Source organism: Pituophis catenifer, unplaced genomic scaffold, assembly GCF_029215685.1.
Source record: "Pituophis catenifer annectens isolate HBS135680 unplaced genomic scaffold, rPitCat1.0.hap2 SCAF_1, whole genome shotgun sequence".
Classification (NCBI taxonomy): Eukaryota; Metazoa; Chordata; class Lepidosauria; order Squamata; family Colubridae; genus Pituophis; species Pituophis catenifer.
Window position 1 is genome coordinate 222,538,532 of NW_027256881.1, and position 14,927 is coordinate 222,553,458.

General features: G+C 37.7%; 1 protein-coding gene across 1 annotated transcript; it reads right to left on the bottom strand.

The window, feature by feature from the left end:
* Nucleotides 1-1,177: 1,177 nt before the first annotated feature.
* Nucleotides 1,178-8,028, bottom strand: UMPS (uridine monophosphate synthetase). The gene is made up of 6 exons (XM_070950061.1): nt 7,861-8,028; nt 6,722-6,875; nt 5,580-6,248; nt 4,491-4,666; nt 3,354-3,468; nt 1,178-2,153 (listed from the first exon to the last, which is right to left on the bottom strand). Exons 1-6 carry the CDS (start codon nt 7,993-7,995, stop codon nt 1,972-1,974), a joined length of 1,431 nt encoding a protein of 476 aa, XP_070806162.1. The 5' UTR covers nt 7,996-8,028; the 3' UTR covers nt 1,178-1,971.
* Between the last annotated feature and the right edge of the window lie 6,899 nt (nt 8,029-14,927).

Sequence of the window (14,927 nt, forward strand, 5' to 3'; positions counted from 1 at the left end):
CAGGTCAAAAAAAATCCCTTAGAGATCACATCAACTAATTCTCTCAGGCTACACTCTCACTTTCTAAAAACATCAATACAGCTGTTGGTCTTGAGAGAAAGAGGCCTAGGATTGAATATTGAGTTTGAAAGTTAATGTTATACTGGCTAAAACTTAATTTTTTTTTACTAGATTACCTCAAAATTGCCTTCTTTTGGTTGGCTATGATCAGGGCAAAAGGATTATTTATCAAAGGCTGGAGATGACAGAACTTTGAACTAAAATTGGCTTAATATGGAGCCCTGCAGTGCTCATTAGTAAGAATTTGTGGAAACCTGCGAATTACCTGAACACATTAATTTATGAGTTTAGTGGTGTGGTGGCCTAGAGGTGGAGCTCTTGTCTCAAAATCAGGAGGATGCGAGTTTGATCCTAGGTAGCTGCAGATATTTCTCTCTCTGGGCACAATGAGAATATATCTGCTGTGTACTCCGCATTGGCATCTGGCCAGTAAACACTCAGCTACATTCAGTTGCCCCAACTCCACCCCAATGCAAGGGATTACAGGATCATTAAAAGACCAAAAATAAATTAATTTCTCAGTTTGGGGAAATGTTTTTTCAAAACTGGCATGTCTTAACTCTCAATCCTTTTAAGTAAGATATAATAAAATCCCTGTACCTGAGCATATAGGCCTGTGTGATTCTGGAGACATAATTCTCCAGCATCCAGGAATCTTGGTATTTTTGATATCTAGCATATCACAATTTTTAAAGAGTCTCATAAATTTTTACACCTATCTTCCAGAAATTCTTGGGGAGAAAACATGCACACTAAACTTAAGATATGAAGATACAAGAAGGAAAGGCAATTATTTGCTGGTTGCAATAAAAACACAGCAACAGTTGACTTTATTGAACTAAAGTCAATAAAGTTCTACTTTTATTTTATTCGTTACTACTTTTTATTTTACTTTTATTTTATTCGTTACTACCAGGCACTGGTATTATGTGTCACATAATACCATTGTGGATGTGCCATTGTGACACATCCATCTTGTTTTTCTGCTGTTATTTTGAATAATTGCCTGCTCTTTGAACACATATAAATAAATAAATTTATAATAATGTAGAATCTCAGTAAGGTTTAAATTAGAAGTCTAAGGTGGTAGAAACTTCCAAACAGAAAATGACACACATTTATGAAAGAAATACTATTTTATTCACATACTTTGTAAATTATGTGAGTTTAAAATATGGTTAAATCTGAATCATAACATTATATGCGGCCTTTTATACATCAGAATAAACTTTCTTATTTGAAATATGTAAGGACTTTTATAGAATTTGATGACTCAACTGAATAAGGAAAAAAAAAAACCCTGTGGCTGGTTAAGACAAGTTCTTGAAAATTCTGGACCATTTTAGAACAAGAAATATTACATCTGTACTAATATCTCATTTATGCTGCAAATCTTTCATAAGACCCCTAATATTCATCTCTACATTAGCAAAGCATTTGCTAAAACATTAAGAAGTGTCTTAATTATACTAAACAGGCAGCTCTTTCGTCAGCACAAGACTTTCAAACATATTCCGGATGTGACTGAAATGCCCACCCTCTAGGAAGACTCCTCCTATTTTAATACAGAAAACAATTAAGAACTGATAACCAGAAGTGCATAAGCTATATAAAGATGTATCTTGTTTTCTGACTTCTCTCCATTTTTATATTACTGATGTTTTCAAAGACCTATGAACGGTTTTCTATTTTACTCTAAACACAAGGACACAAGTCCAAAATCATCTCAATATAAAAACCGATTGCTTGATTTTGGTGTCAAGAAGTGCCATAGCTGTTATTTGTGTGATAGCTTCCAAATCCCTCAGTGGCAAATTTATTTTAACGCACAAAAACATTTGGTGGACAAAACACATTCATCTTAGTTGTGCTAGCTTCTTGGAATGGCTTGTTTAGTGGAAAACAACTTGGTTAATTTTGGGTACAAACACCAATCCTCTGCAAGTAACTTTCCCAGGCTAGTTTCCTATATGCCTCTGCTTCAGCCCGGCGGTCTGAGGCAGACAAGATGCCCCGTCCTACAATGATGATATCTGAATTTCGTTTTCTAATTACCTCTTGTGGACTTAGGTACTTCTGCCCAAGGCTATCACCTGCAAAAAACAACATATATTTTTACCGTTTTCAGCTATTTTCATTTTAGTAAAATTTTAAAAAATTACAGAAAATGCCAGAAAAAAATAATTCCTTATAGAATAGATCCAAGTACAATGGAAAACCATACAGAAAGGGGAAAAATTCTTCCAAAGAATCTCTTCTCTTCTTATTGCATAAGGTAAATAAAATGCCAAAATAGGTTTATTATAAGTATAAAGTAATGCAAGAGGTGGCAAAAAATAATAACTTCTATTTCTTACAGTGGTGCTAATAAAAATTAGTTTTTTACAAGCTGTGGAAATGGTTCAGCGGAGGCTCAGTCGAAGTCCATCAGCAGGGGAAAAAGTAAATTTCAAGCCAACAATTAGAAAATGAATGAAAAAATAGTTGCAAATATCAAACATCCTTATACAACTCTTTATGTATCCACATTTATAACAAAATCAGTTCTGGTTTATGCTGAAAAAAGCAGAGAATATCACAAATATTCTGAAGTTACAAAAAAAAAAGATTTTTTTTAAATCCAGCCATTATTTTTATAAAGGACTCAAGACAGTGACTATACCTAATGCTCCTTCCTCTCCAATAAACCATTTGAAAATTTTACTTTTCAAGTTGACAAAAGGAAGAGTTTCACAGCGTTCTCTCGTGCATATCTTCCTATTGTATTTTTTTAAATGACCATGTTTTTGAAATTAACAGGCAAAATAAAATACTACTTAAATACACCTTCAAAGCAGAAGAGTGGCAACAGAGCATAACCATCTAAAAATCTTCTTGCTGCCCCAGTTCATGCCACTTAATTCTTAAAAAGGCATAGTCAATAGATGGGTATCCAAATTCTGCATGAATAGATCTGGTAAGGGGCTGTTTATTACCTTCCGTTGTAATGGGGTTCATTATCAGACTGTACTTACCACCAACTTTAAAGAAAAAAAATTACTCCAGCAAAAGTAGAAATATCCATAGCAAAAAAGCTTTTAATATTTTCTTTTAATCAAAAAAGTAACATTTATATCAGAGATGTGTGTCTCTTATGAAAGCCGTTGGTTGGTTCCTCAATTAAGTTCTATTGTAGATGCTGTTTATAACCAAGCCAATTCTTACTCTAGTCAAGGTTACACATTCTAAAATACCTTGTCCTGTTAAAAATGCCATATTTATTCTAAATAAGCCACTCTAATTACAATACTCACCTCCAGCTTGCATCTGGACACCTGGTGTTAAGTGAAGAAATTCAGGTTTTTCAGTAATTCTGGACCCAGAAATAAATCCCAGAACAAAATCGGAGTGATCTTCAGCCATTTTGACCTAGAGAACATGCACACATAAGACCTGTCACACAACCAGGTAAATTTGCTTTAGACACACTTTAAAATGGAAGGGGGAAAAAAAACCCTAAACAGTGGTGCTATTATAAAAGCCAAAACACACAATATTAAAAAATCACAGCAATGTTGTTATTGACCATACTGACGTGAGTCACAGATGCACATCTCCCTATTTGCAAAAAAATATTACAGGTAGTCCTTGACTTGACAAGTAGTTCTTAAATGAGTTTTGCCCCATTTTACGATCTTTCTTGCCACAGTGGTTAAGTGAATCACTGCAGTTGTTAAGTTAGTAACACTGTTGTGAAGTGAATCTGGCTTCCCCACTGACTTTGTTTGTCAGAAGGTCACAAAATGTGATCACATGAGCCCGGGACACTGTAATTGTCATAAATATGAGCCAGGCGCCAAAGGTCTGAATTTTAATCACATGACCATGGGGATGCCGCAATGGTCGTAAGTGTGAAAATGGTCATAAGTCATTTTCAGTGTCTTTGTAACTTCGAATGGTGACTAAATGAATAGATGTTCATTGTGACCATCATAAATATGAAGCAGTTGCCAAGCAATCGAATTTTGATCGGGATGCTGCAACAGTCGTGTGAAAAATGGTCACAGGTCACTTTTTTCAATGCCACAGTAATTTTGAATGGTCACTAAACAGTAAGTTGTAAGTTGAAGACTACCTGTATTTATCTCATAAAAGAAAGAATATCTCAATCACAAAACTGCACTAGCTCTTATATAATCATCCTTTCTTTGTGTCAGAATCTTTTCACAATCCCCTTCCATTCTTGCCTACAAACTCCCAAGCTTCCTAGAATTATTCTAGTTTTCACTGTCCTTCTCTGGCAAGGATTTCTCTAATGTACTAATGGAAACTGCACTTCCATTCTAAGCAGCTTTTTCACACTGCCGGAGAACGGTGGAAATGATGGATGCTTTTAGGTACTTGAGATGCCTTTGTCTTTCAACGCTATTCAGATGAAAGTTCCAACTTACGACGGCTTTCGTATAGTCTCCAGTGGCCAGGGACTCACTGGAGCTCATCTCACCAATCAAGAGACACCCGCGTTGTAAAGGATGCCCTACTTCTTTCAGCCCTTTAAGAACGCCTGGGCCAGGAACTGCATGGGCATTAACCATATCTGACCATGATGCTATTTTGAAAACACCGCCTGAAAGAAAGAATAGGCAAGTTAACAACTACAAGAATAGGTGTGGCTGAAAAAGCTGCGTAACTGACCATAACTCCTCTTTCACCTTTTTTATTTTTATGGAAATGTTGCCAAGGATTGAGAACACGAATCCATGTTCCAAAACAATCCAAACAAATTACAATAGACAGCTACAGAGAGGGAGTGGCTCTCTTCTGCTTCATCGTACTATTCTGCCCTCTGCCGTAAGTGAACGGCGGCTGTGTTCAAGTTGAGGATGGTCTCAGGGACTTAGATAGAACCTAGTTTAAAAGAACCTGTCTGTCTGGCTACCTGAATCAAAATAGCCCTGGAAGACAATCCCATGGGCTGGAGAGAAAAAGATCCTTCTTCATCCTAAAGCCAATAGATCCCAGCACCTAGGTGTCAACTAACTGTATCAAGAGCAGAATGGTCAGCCAAGAATGGCAGAAACCTGACCATATGTGATAAAGAGGGGAAACATGATTTAAAAATAAAGCAGCTAAACCACTGAAGTCTATTATGGCTGTAGAACAGAATTCAATGCTATGAAGATCTGCAGAAAAAAAAAAGATTACTGAGATGTGTTTATGCTAGAGTTAGCACCAGTGAGGAAAGGCTCATTTGGATAAATATATTTCAATGTCCAAACACTCATTTGTCACAAAATCACTTTCCACGAGATGGGCGTGGAATAGTAAAAATAAAGAAATAAAAAATAACATGCATGCTAAGCACTGAGTTTTGATAATGCTTGGAATAAAATTTATTTTAAGAGAAGTTCAGGAGGTTTGAAAATAAAAAGCAAATTAGTGCTCAATCAAATACATAGCAATTGTTTGACATTCAAAATATCCCAACATGTGGAAAAGCCCTGGAGAGGTTACAGTGTAGTCGGGAAAGTCAAATTTACCTTTGTACTGATGCTTCACTGTATTTCCAATGTCTGCAAATTTTCGGTCTTCAAAAATCAAGAATTCGTGCCGAGCAGCAAGTACACTCAGCTCTTTCACTACTTCCTGAGTAAAATCATCCAGAATATCAATGTGAGTTTTCAAAACGCAGATGGATGGTCCCAGAGTGTCAGCCAGCTGGAGCAATTCTTTGGAACTGTTCACATCAGCAGAAAGGCACAAGTTAGACTGTTTTTTCTCCATGAGCCTGAGAAGTCGAGCAGCCAGAGGATGGATGCCTGGTAGCTCAGCCCGAGAAGCGTAACTTATTTCTTTGCATACCCTTTTCACAGGAGCGGTACCATTTTGCTCAGATGGTTTAAAAGTGTTATCTTGAATGAATTTTTGCACTCTTACTACCGTTTCAGAAGTAATTTTTTCCTGCTGTTCAAGGATTTTGAGAATTTGAGACAAGCTGCACACGGAGTGCAGCCTAATTCCATGTTTTTCCAACATGGCTTTCCCTCCTTGTTCTCTGTCCAACAGCACAATGGCATCGGTAACCTTAAGTCCCTCTTTCCAAAGGACCTCTGCCGTTTCCAAGACACTTGAACCGCTGGTTACTACGTCCTCAATGATCAGACAAGTCTCTCCTGAATTAATTGTGCCCTCCACAAGGCGTTTGGTTCCTTTAAGAGGAATAGAAAGGATCGAACATTACTATAAAACCCTAAAATATTATTGCTATTAATAAATATATATATGTGCAACACATCAATCATTCAAAAAATCATTTCAGTGTAACACTTTTGCACACATATTTATTAATTGTGCACACAAAATTTACCTCAAAACTCTTTTCTACCAAAAGAGAATAAGCTGATAGCAATTCACTGTCAGTTATATCTTTCTTATTGACTATTGATACTCCGGGTTCCCCACCTGTGGTCTGTGGACCCCTTGGGGGGCACGATGTCATCACAGGGGGGTCTATGAAGGCTTGAAGAAATGTTATGATTTAAATCTTAAGTTTTGGGGGTTCATGGTCATGGTCCGTGACCACAAAAGGTATTTAAATGGAGTTCTTAGTGAAGAAAAGGTTGAGAACCACTGACTTTTATCATCAATATGTAAAATTTAAATTAAATGTTATTCTTTTTACCATGATCTTTGGCTTCTTTTCTCCGTATAAGCATTGGAATCTTGTTGGTTGAGCAGATTATAGTCGCCAAGGGCAAAGCTGTGTACGGAACTCCACAGACGGAATCATACTTGAGTGCAGCATCCTTCGCTGAACAGAAAAGGAGATCTGCTACCTGAGAAATTTTTAAAAAATGTATTTTTATTAGCACACAATATATCTACCAGCAAGTGAAAGTTTAAAATGAGTTTTCCAAATCCTCCTGGGGCAACATAAAAATTTGGTCTCTGCTTCCAATTGAAAAAATGATCACTTATTCAACAGCTTAAACAACTGGATAATTAAGACCGCATTACATTAGTTGTTTCTTTAGCATCATTTAAAACACAATGGAGACCAAAGAAGCAATTGCTCCTTTATCAAATATTCAATAAATAATAATCTGAAATATGTCTTTGATTTATATGGGCAAAAATTATTCACCTCACTTATATAAACTCCCTTTTCCCCAATCCTTAATTTGTGTTCCCACTTACTCTTCAGATTTTAATTTCTGAAATAAAGCTTCCTGACCTTTGACAATCATCTCCAAAAGAGCCAACTTCATAATAGTATTGATGCTTAAACTTCGAAGCATTTTCTACAGACTTTCAAGAATAAACCAAACCTATCAGTCAAGAAAAAGTAAGCATTTTGACTTCTAGCAATCAATTAAGTGGGTTCACACTCTAACAGCAAAGAGCTAAAGATTTCCACTGGTTTTGCTCATCCAATGATCAGCCAGAATTTTGCAACCCTGTGCTGGTAAGCTAATATAGTATTATTTGTCCAATGGGATTTTTTTCAAGGCTTTTTGGTCAGTCCCTCTGAAGCACCAGTTGCTGTTAGAAAGCCGGGATCACACAACCTCCTGACCTCTCGGGTATACACGTGAACTGCTCTTCTGACTAGCAAAGGAATCAAGGCAGCAAAAAACGCGCCTTTTGCCGACTCCAGAGTGCAGCTTCGGCAACAGCCCAGGAATTCCCGCGGCCGCTATTGGCTGGCTGGATTCCACAGGCCCCGCCTTCTTTCCCCCCTTTCATCTATCTTAGCCCCGCCCCCTCGCAATAACCGCTTTACCGCTCACGCCGGTCGAGCTTCGCGGGCTGGACGGATACCTTATTTAGCAGCGCCGGATGCGACACGAGGACGCGGAGGTCGATATAGACCGGGGAGACCAGGCCGCTCTTCAGGACGAACTCCCCGAAGCGCACAGCCTGAACTCCGTACAGCTCAGACGCCAACGACTCCATGGCGCTTTTCGCTTTTCTCCGTACCTCGCGCGAGACTGAGAAGGCGTTGCGTGCGTCGCGGACCTTGTCGCCGAACCAATGACGCTATCAAAGCAGTCGAGTTGAAACCCGGAAGCGGCAAGTGACGTCGCACCAGGTCAGGAAAATTACGTTTGCGCCCTCTGCCGGCGTGGAGGAGCCGATGATGGGCGTGGCTGGAGAGTTTCGCATTGCTTAATAGGGTTTAATAAAACAAGGAGAATCTGAAAGTGTTGCTACAGGTTTCAGTTCACAAATCATAGTTTTACCCCGAACACGCCCAGATAGAAATTGGTGGCATTTGGAAAATGGGCATCATGGAGAGATCTTAGTTCAAATTCCTTCTTTTTGACTGTGCTGTCAGTTCTGGATAATATTTATCTCAAACTCTTTGAGAAGATGAAAATCAGACATGACTTGTGTATGTTGCCTTTTGTGCATCAGCTTTGGTGTTCTCTAGAGTCCAAACTGTCCTAACATGATGACCTCCAAATGTCCATTTATTTACAGTTAAATGTAGAGACTGCGTTCATCTGAAGCAGAAATAATTGTCATTACATTGAAAATAACAGGGCCACATGGGCAGCCACAGCCAATTGAGACTTGAAGCTCTTATAATTCCCAACTGGTATTGATAAACAGCAAAATAGGAGGAAACCAAATTTGGAAAAGTTGGTTTATATTGTAAGTGCACTCGTGAATGAAAAATGCACATGATTTAGTTCAAGGAAAGTTAGTGCTAAGCCAGTGTTTCTGAAACTTGGCATTTTTTAAGATGTGTGGACTTCAACCCCCAGAATTCCCCAGCCAACACTGTTGGGGGAATTCTGGGGAGTGAAGTCAATGCATTTTAAAAATGCCAAGATTCAGAAACACTGCTCTAGACCCGTGAAGATCTATGCTTCAAAAACATTGCTGTCGGTGCAACGTTCCCTCTGAGTGAATGTTGAGATTGTATTGCAAATCTGATTTATTTGTACAAGATATTTTGAGCATATCTTTTTGGTGAAAATGAGCTGTGACATAGTCTTAACATATTTCCACTTAAGATAGCTGCGCCTTAAAATACTAACTCCTCACCACCATGTTTAGTTATAATTGATAAAACATGTACATAAGTCTTAAGTCTAAAGTTTCAATATACAGTTGAGTAGATTAATGTACTAAAGAAACAGGAATCTGGTACAAAGTCCAAATAAATGGGAAAAAATCTGTGAGCTCAGGCCTTTTTTTATCTAATCCCTCATTACCTAGTGTTTGTGAAGTCAAGGTCATGCTCTTGCCAGTTAATGCAATGTATAGCTGAGTACATCTGATGTAGAAGAGAGTTGACAATGAGTCTTTGCTCCATATTCAATTCAGACCTATATAGGGCAGGGCTGGGTTCTACCTACCTTTACTACCGCTTCACACATGCGCAAAAGCTTCCTGATGACGTCGGGGTTGGTGGGCAGAGCCTCCCACCGGTTTTACTACCGGTTCTATAGAACTGGTCCGAACCGGGGGCAACCCACCACTGATATAGGGGTCCTGCCTAGAATAGTAGATCTCTGCTTCTAAGGCTCTGGTGCTTAGTGCCTGTTCTTACGCTATGACCAGTGCCGCCTTTTCATCCAGCTGTTGCTAAGATTTCCCGATATCTGCTATCTCAGCTTTCTGTCAGTGGTAACTCCAATGCAGGGCATTGTCTTGCTATGGTGCTTCCTCTGCTTGATCTTCCATATCTGCTGCCTCTGTCCTAGATGAAACTTACAGCATCCAGAGTTACATCAGTAAGATGGCTGATGCAGATAATGCCTATATCAAGGCCTACATCAATTATATATATAAACACACACACACACATATATACATATATAAATTATATATATAAACCCAGTGCATTCAGAAAGTACCCCCTTCACTTTTGTCAATTTTGTTATGCTGCAGCCTGATTCTACAGTTATTGAAATTCTTTTTTTTTCCTCGTTAATCTACACTCAGTGTAGATTATTCTTTTGTTCCTAGAGTGGGGTTGGTAATGTCAGACCTTTATAATTTAAATGTGGCAGTTTGCATGTCTTAAAATTTGAAACATACCCTTTTGAAAGAACTGCTTTGTTGTAAACAATTTTGTGTTTTTTTGCACTAGGTAAATAATTCTTAGACAAAAATGCAGCTGTCCTCTTTGGGCAGCAAAGAATAAATCATGGAATATTAAATTTAACAATGCTGGAATTTAAAACAATACTATTGAAATACCTATGCCGTCAGTATGTTACTAGTCTAATCTTATACATGTTTACTTGGAAATAATTTCTGTTATACTGAATAGACTTTACTTCTAAGGAAGTGTAGGCAAGAGAGCAACCTGTGTTGCGATGTGCTAATGATTCCAAATATGTTGCTTTATGTAGACCACTCCATCATTTAAAACTTTTAATGGCCACTACATGATGGATAAATACCACAGCACTTAATTATATCTTAAACCAGGGGTGTCAAACTGGCAGCCCGTGGGCCGGATGCATCACACGCAGCTCATGCCCAACCTAGCTCCGCGAATGGGAAAACGTTGTGAAACGTCACGTGATGGCAATGTGACACCATGAGTTTGACACCTGTGCCTTAGACTCATATAACGTACTCTGCTGGGATCTATAGGATTCCTACATTAAATAAACTTTTTTTAATTAAAAAAGGGCCAAAGCCTTCAGATCTTGAGAATACAAAATAGTGCAATATTGGATGATCATATTTGGGCATTTTTATTTTTGGGGCATTTTTATTTTTTTTCCTGTCATGGACACTTGCTATATTCTCGCAGACCCCCTAATGTATCCTAGATCACAAGTTGAGGATCATCGATATAGGCTAAAATAAAAACTTCTACTCACCGAATGCATTATATATGGCTTAGTCGATTTTATCGGAACAATTAATTATATATTCTAAAACAATCCAGTGCTAACTCTTTTATATATTGCATTTATAAGGAAGGTAGTAGCCTAAAATGTAATATTTTTTTTATCCATAGAGAACATACGTTGCCAAAGAATAGGAACATTACAACATTACATATGAAGAGGTATAAATAAAATATTTACAAAATGCTTCTTTACAAAACACATATGCATACAAAATGAAATTAACAATAAAATAATACCACTTAAGGCAGACCAGCAAAAGACTGAAATTTGTTTAAGGCTGTGAAATAAGTTCGCATCTTGACCTTTGAAAGGATGGGAATAGGGATTATTTAGTCTGATTATTTCCTTTATGGAAATCCCGACAGCATCTCAGATATATAGTTATCTCCATCAAAAATACAACCATGTATTACTATACTACCTTTCCTACAGTTCTCACTATTGGTGGGACCTTACACAACAGCTGCAAGTCCATTGTAGTAATAGTGTAATCCAATGTATCTCTCTTTATGAACAAGACCCACTGAGTTGAATGACTCATACACCAGAATGTTCGTAGGACTGTACTCAAACTCTTCATCTTGGAATTTATTGGGGCTTACTCCTAAGTAAATATGGAAAGAGGTATATCCTATAATGTTCTTCACATGACAGAATATATGTCTATTGTGGAGTCGCATGGACAAAAATCAGAATAATTTGCTAGCAAAATACAAAGACCTGATTAAAACACTAGCACATAAAAATAGAATGTAAAATATGGCTTAAATAGAACAAGAGTTTTCCTATTTTGAAAGTATTAATAAGCCAAATAATCCTGACATTATGTTGACAATCATTAATATAATGATTTTAAGAACGTATATTTAGGAAGAAAGGGGTGGGTCTGATTTTATTTTGCTAAGAAAGCACCATCATCTGATGAATCATAGATGCTCGAAATGAATAGGAAAGAAAAGAAGATCCATGGAAATGGCACTTTCAGAATATTTTGAGATTCCAATGGTGTACAGCCGTTCTGAGCTACATGCTAAAGGACCCAAATCATTGCTAGCCACACTTGACCACATGCAATCAGTGGTTCTTTAAGAAAGAACATGCAGCTGTGTCAGGCAGACCCAAGACACTGAATAAGGGCCAGAATAATACATCTGTTTGCAGCCAGTCTCAAACTACTTTGCTAACATTGTCTCACAAAACAAGATTTTCATATTTTGACAGATGGGCTTAAAAAAAAAAACATCCCGGCCTCTTTTATTTGTGTAGCATCTGCTTGCTCTTGATGCAAAAAAAAAAAAAAAAAAAAAGGAGGAGGTATTTGGACTAAATAGGTTTTACATCCACATTACAGAGCCCTTTGAAGTCACAGTTGCTTTAATAACTGAAGAAACACTGTCAGATTTGTGTCACAATTTATGCTTATTCTATGGAGCACCAGTCACAATATCACCAGGGTTTATCCCAATGTTTGCCTGCAGTGGAGATTTCAGCAAAAATTCATAGCAAACTACTCTGTATAAAAGTTGTACTTTTTTTTTTTAAGGATCACACTTTAGAGACTCAAATCGGGAGCATTTGTAAACATCTGATCCAATAGTGGGTTTCAATTTCAGTCGCTACCGGTTTGCTTGCGGGGGCGTGCATACTCATGCGCACACTCATGCTTCTGCTCATGCATAGAGACATCCGGGTGGGTGGGCGGAGCCTCCCGCTACGGGTTTGCCCAATCTGGAGCAACCCACCACTGATTTGATCAATATATATGTAGAGTAGCAGAACTGGATACCCAGGTTGGCAATTGTGAAGCTAATGGCTACCACAGCTTGAAGAAAGGACATTTAAACAAATTACATCCATAAATAAAATGGCGATGCTTTTGTTAAATTGTTCCATGTCTAGCAAAAATTGCCCATAATGTGCCACATTTACTTGGAAATATGTGGCATTGTTTTCAGCTAGATTTACTCATTAGTAAATGAGTATATATGTAGCAGTGCAGCATAGATTTTAAGAAAAGGAATAGGTGTGATTTTAGGATCCAACTTTGGTTGAATCTTGGCTTTTGTTTTTACCTGAGCCCACATGCCACACCTTTAGATGATTGTCAGTGCCTTTTAGAAAGAGTTGCTAAAGGCAGCAAGGAATTGATCTTATCCTACATTCCATATTATGACATTGCATTGCAACATATGATGGTTGCTTTGATATTAAGTAAAGCAAGGGTCTGGGAGGGAAAAATGGATTATGAAAAAAATGAACATCATGTATTTAAAGGAAAAGGACTTTGCCTTTTTTTCTAGCAAAGGCACTCCATATATACTTAATAGCCCCAAATCCTAAGATCAATTCATTTTCTGTACTGTTTGTTCTGCTTTCCTCTATTGATGATTACTTATCTAGTGAGGCAAGGGGGTAAAAAACATTTACAGCACTTGTTTGGAGAAGTTTGATAGAAAAAAGGGGAAATATTAGGGAAATAGCCCTGTTAAATTTGATTTAGAATTATTATTAAGCACGACATAAGTCTTACAAAACCATAATTCCTGTTAATTGTAAAGAGCGTGCACCAAGTAAAACAAGATGCAAGAGAGGGAATCTCCAAGAAAAACTGCAAATGTCTTTGGGACAGAGGCTATAATAATAGCTCCAATATTGTGCCAGTTCAGACAAGATGGCCTGTGCGCATGCGGGTTTAATCCTTGTTATTTCTCTTTCTTCATTTGGCAAATGTTTTCTTGGTTCTTAAGGCATATTTTTTCCATTAAAAAAATGAAGTAGGCTCCTTACAAAATAAAATCGATAAAACAGGATCAGACAAGGATCTTGGTCCAAAAAGTTAATAGACTGAGATTCTTATGTCTGAAATAGATGATAGGGTCGTTGTTGGAATTTATAAATCCCTTCAGTAAACAGGAGACTTTGAACCACTAAAGAGTTTCCCTCAGAAGAGTAGGGGAGAAAATACTGTCCCGTTTCCTCCCAATTTAAGCAGTTCTATATCTCCCCTGAAAAAAAATCCTATTTCACAAGATGGAGGAAACCCCTGGAAAAAAACATCACCACTAGTATTAAAGAAACAACTAGGAGCTTTGCCCTAGATAGAGTGTGGAATCAGCAAGAGTCACACCTTTCTATGGCAGAAACCTTTGAGACCGAACTTTGCTCAGTAATAATCCTGCTGGTAGATTAAAAAATAATAATAATCCAACCCATGAAATCTAACACGCTAAAGATTTGGAGTTCTTCCTGTTTTGGTATTCTTGACCCCAGGCCCAATCCTTTTAAGCCAGAAAAAAATATTGATGCTTAATCAGTCCTGGAACAGAACAAGGAGAAAAGTAGCAATGCTCATTGCAGAACAGAAATCTTACTCTGTATGATCTTTGCCCTGTGTTTTCTTTAGGAATTGAGTTTGTCTTCTACAATTCTTGTCACAGTGTTCATTATAAAATTGCAAGAACTGTTGCCAGTTCTTTTTTCTCCCCCAAACTTTCAATTGTACAAGGGTACTCTGTCTTGTGGGCTCTGAGAGGAAAACCCTTGTTGGCACCACTGATAGAATACAAACAAAGTTACCAAATGTCAGCTTGTCACGGGGGTTATGCATTCATTTGGAAACCCAGTTATCTGTATTGTCCTGCCAAGGGATGAAAGCGTAAATTATTCCTTGCTTTTCCCAGAATGATGAGATTTATTTGATCTTTTAGCCAAACAATACATGTGGCCTTGCAAGTATTGTTATCAGGAGCTTTGTATATCACAAGTAGTGAAAGGACACCCTCAAATCATTGGCACTTTGTGATCCAACAACAGGAGCCCATTATCTCTGCATGTTAAGAAGTAGCAACCATCATATCTGCTGATAATCACTAAATAAATCAGCCTAAGGCATGCAGGACATTAATTGTTGGGGAAGTGGGAAAAGGAGGGGGAAAAAAAAACAGATGGATGTTTTGACTGATTTGACTTCTAAAGAATGTCGATACAGCAAGGCCATGAATAATT

Bases quoted from the DNA above. Each gene is read 5' to 3' on its own strand.
- UMPS (XM_070950061.1), bottom strand. From the start codon at position 7,995: ATGGAGTCGTTGGCGTCTGAGCTGTACGGAGTTCAGGCTGTGCGCTTC. The intron at 4,667-5,579 runs GTAAATTTGACT...TCTTTCTTTCAG, and splicing joins AGTGAAGCATCAGTACAAAG to GCGGTGTTTTCAAAATAGCA. The intron at 3,469-4,490 runs GTAAGTTGGAAC...CATGTTCTCTAG, and splicing joins GAGACTATACGAAAGCCGTC to GTCAAAATGGCTGAAGATCA.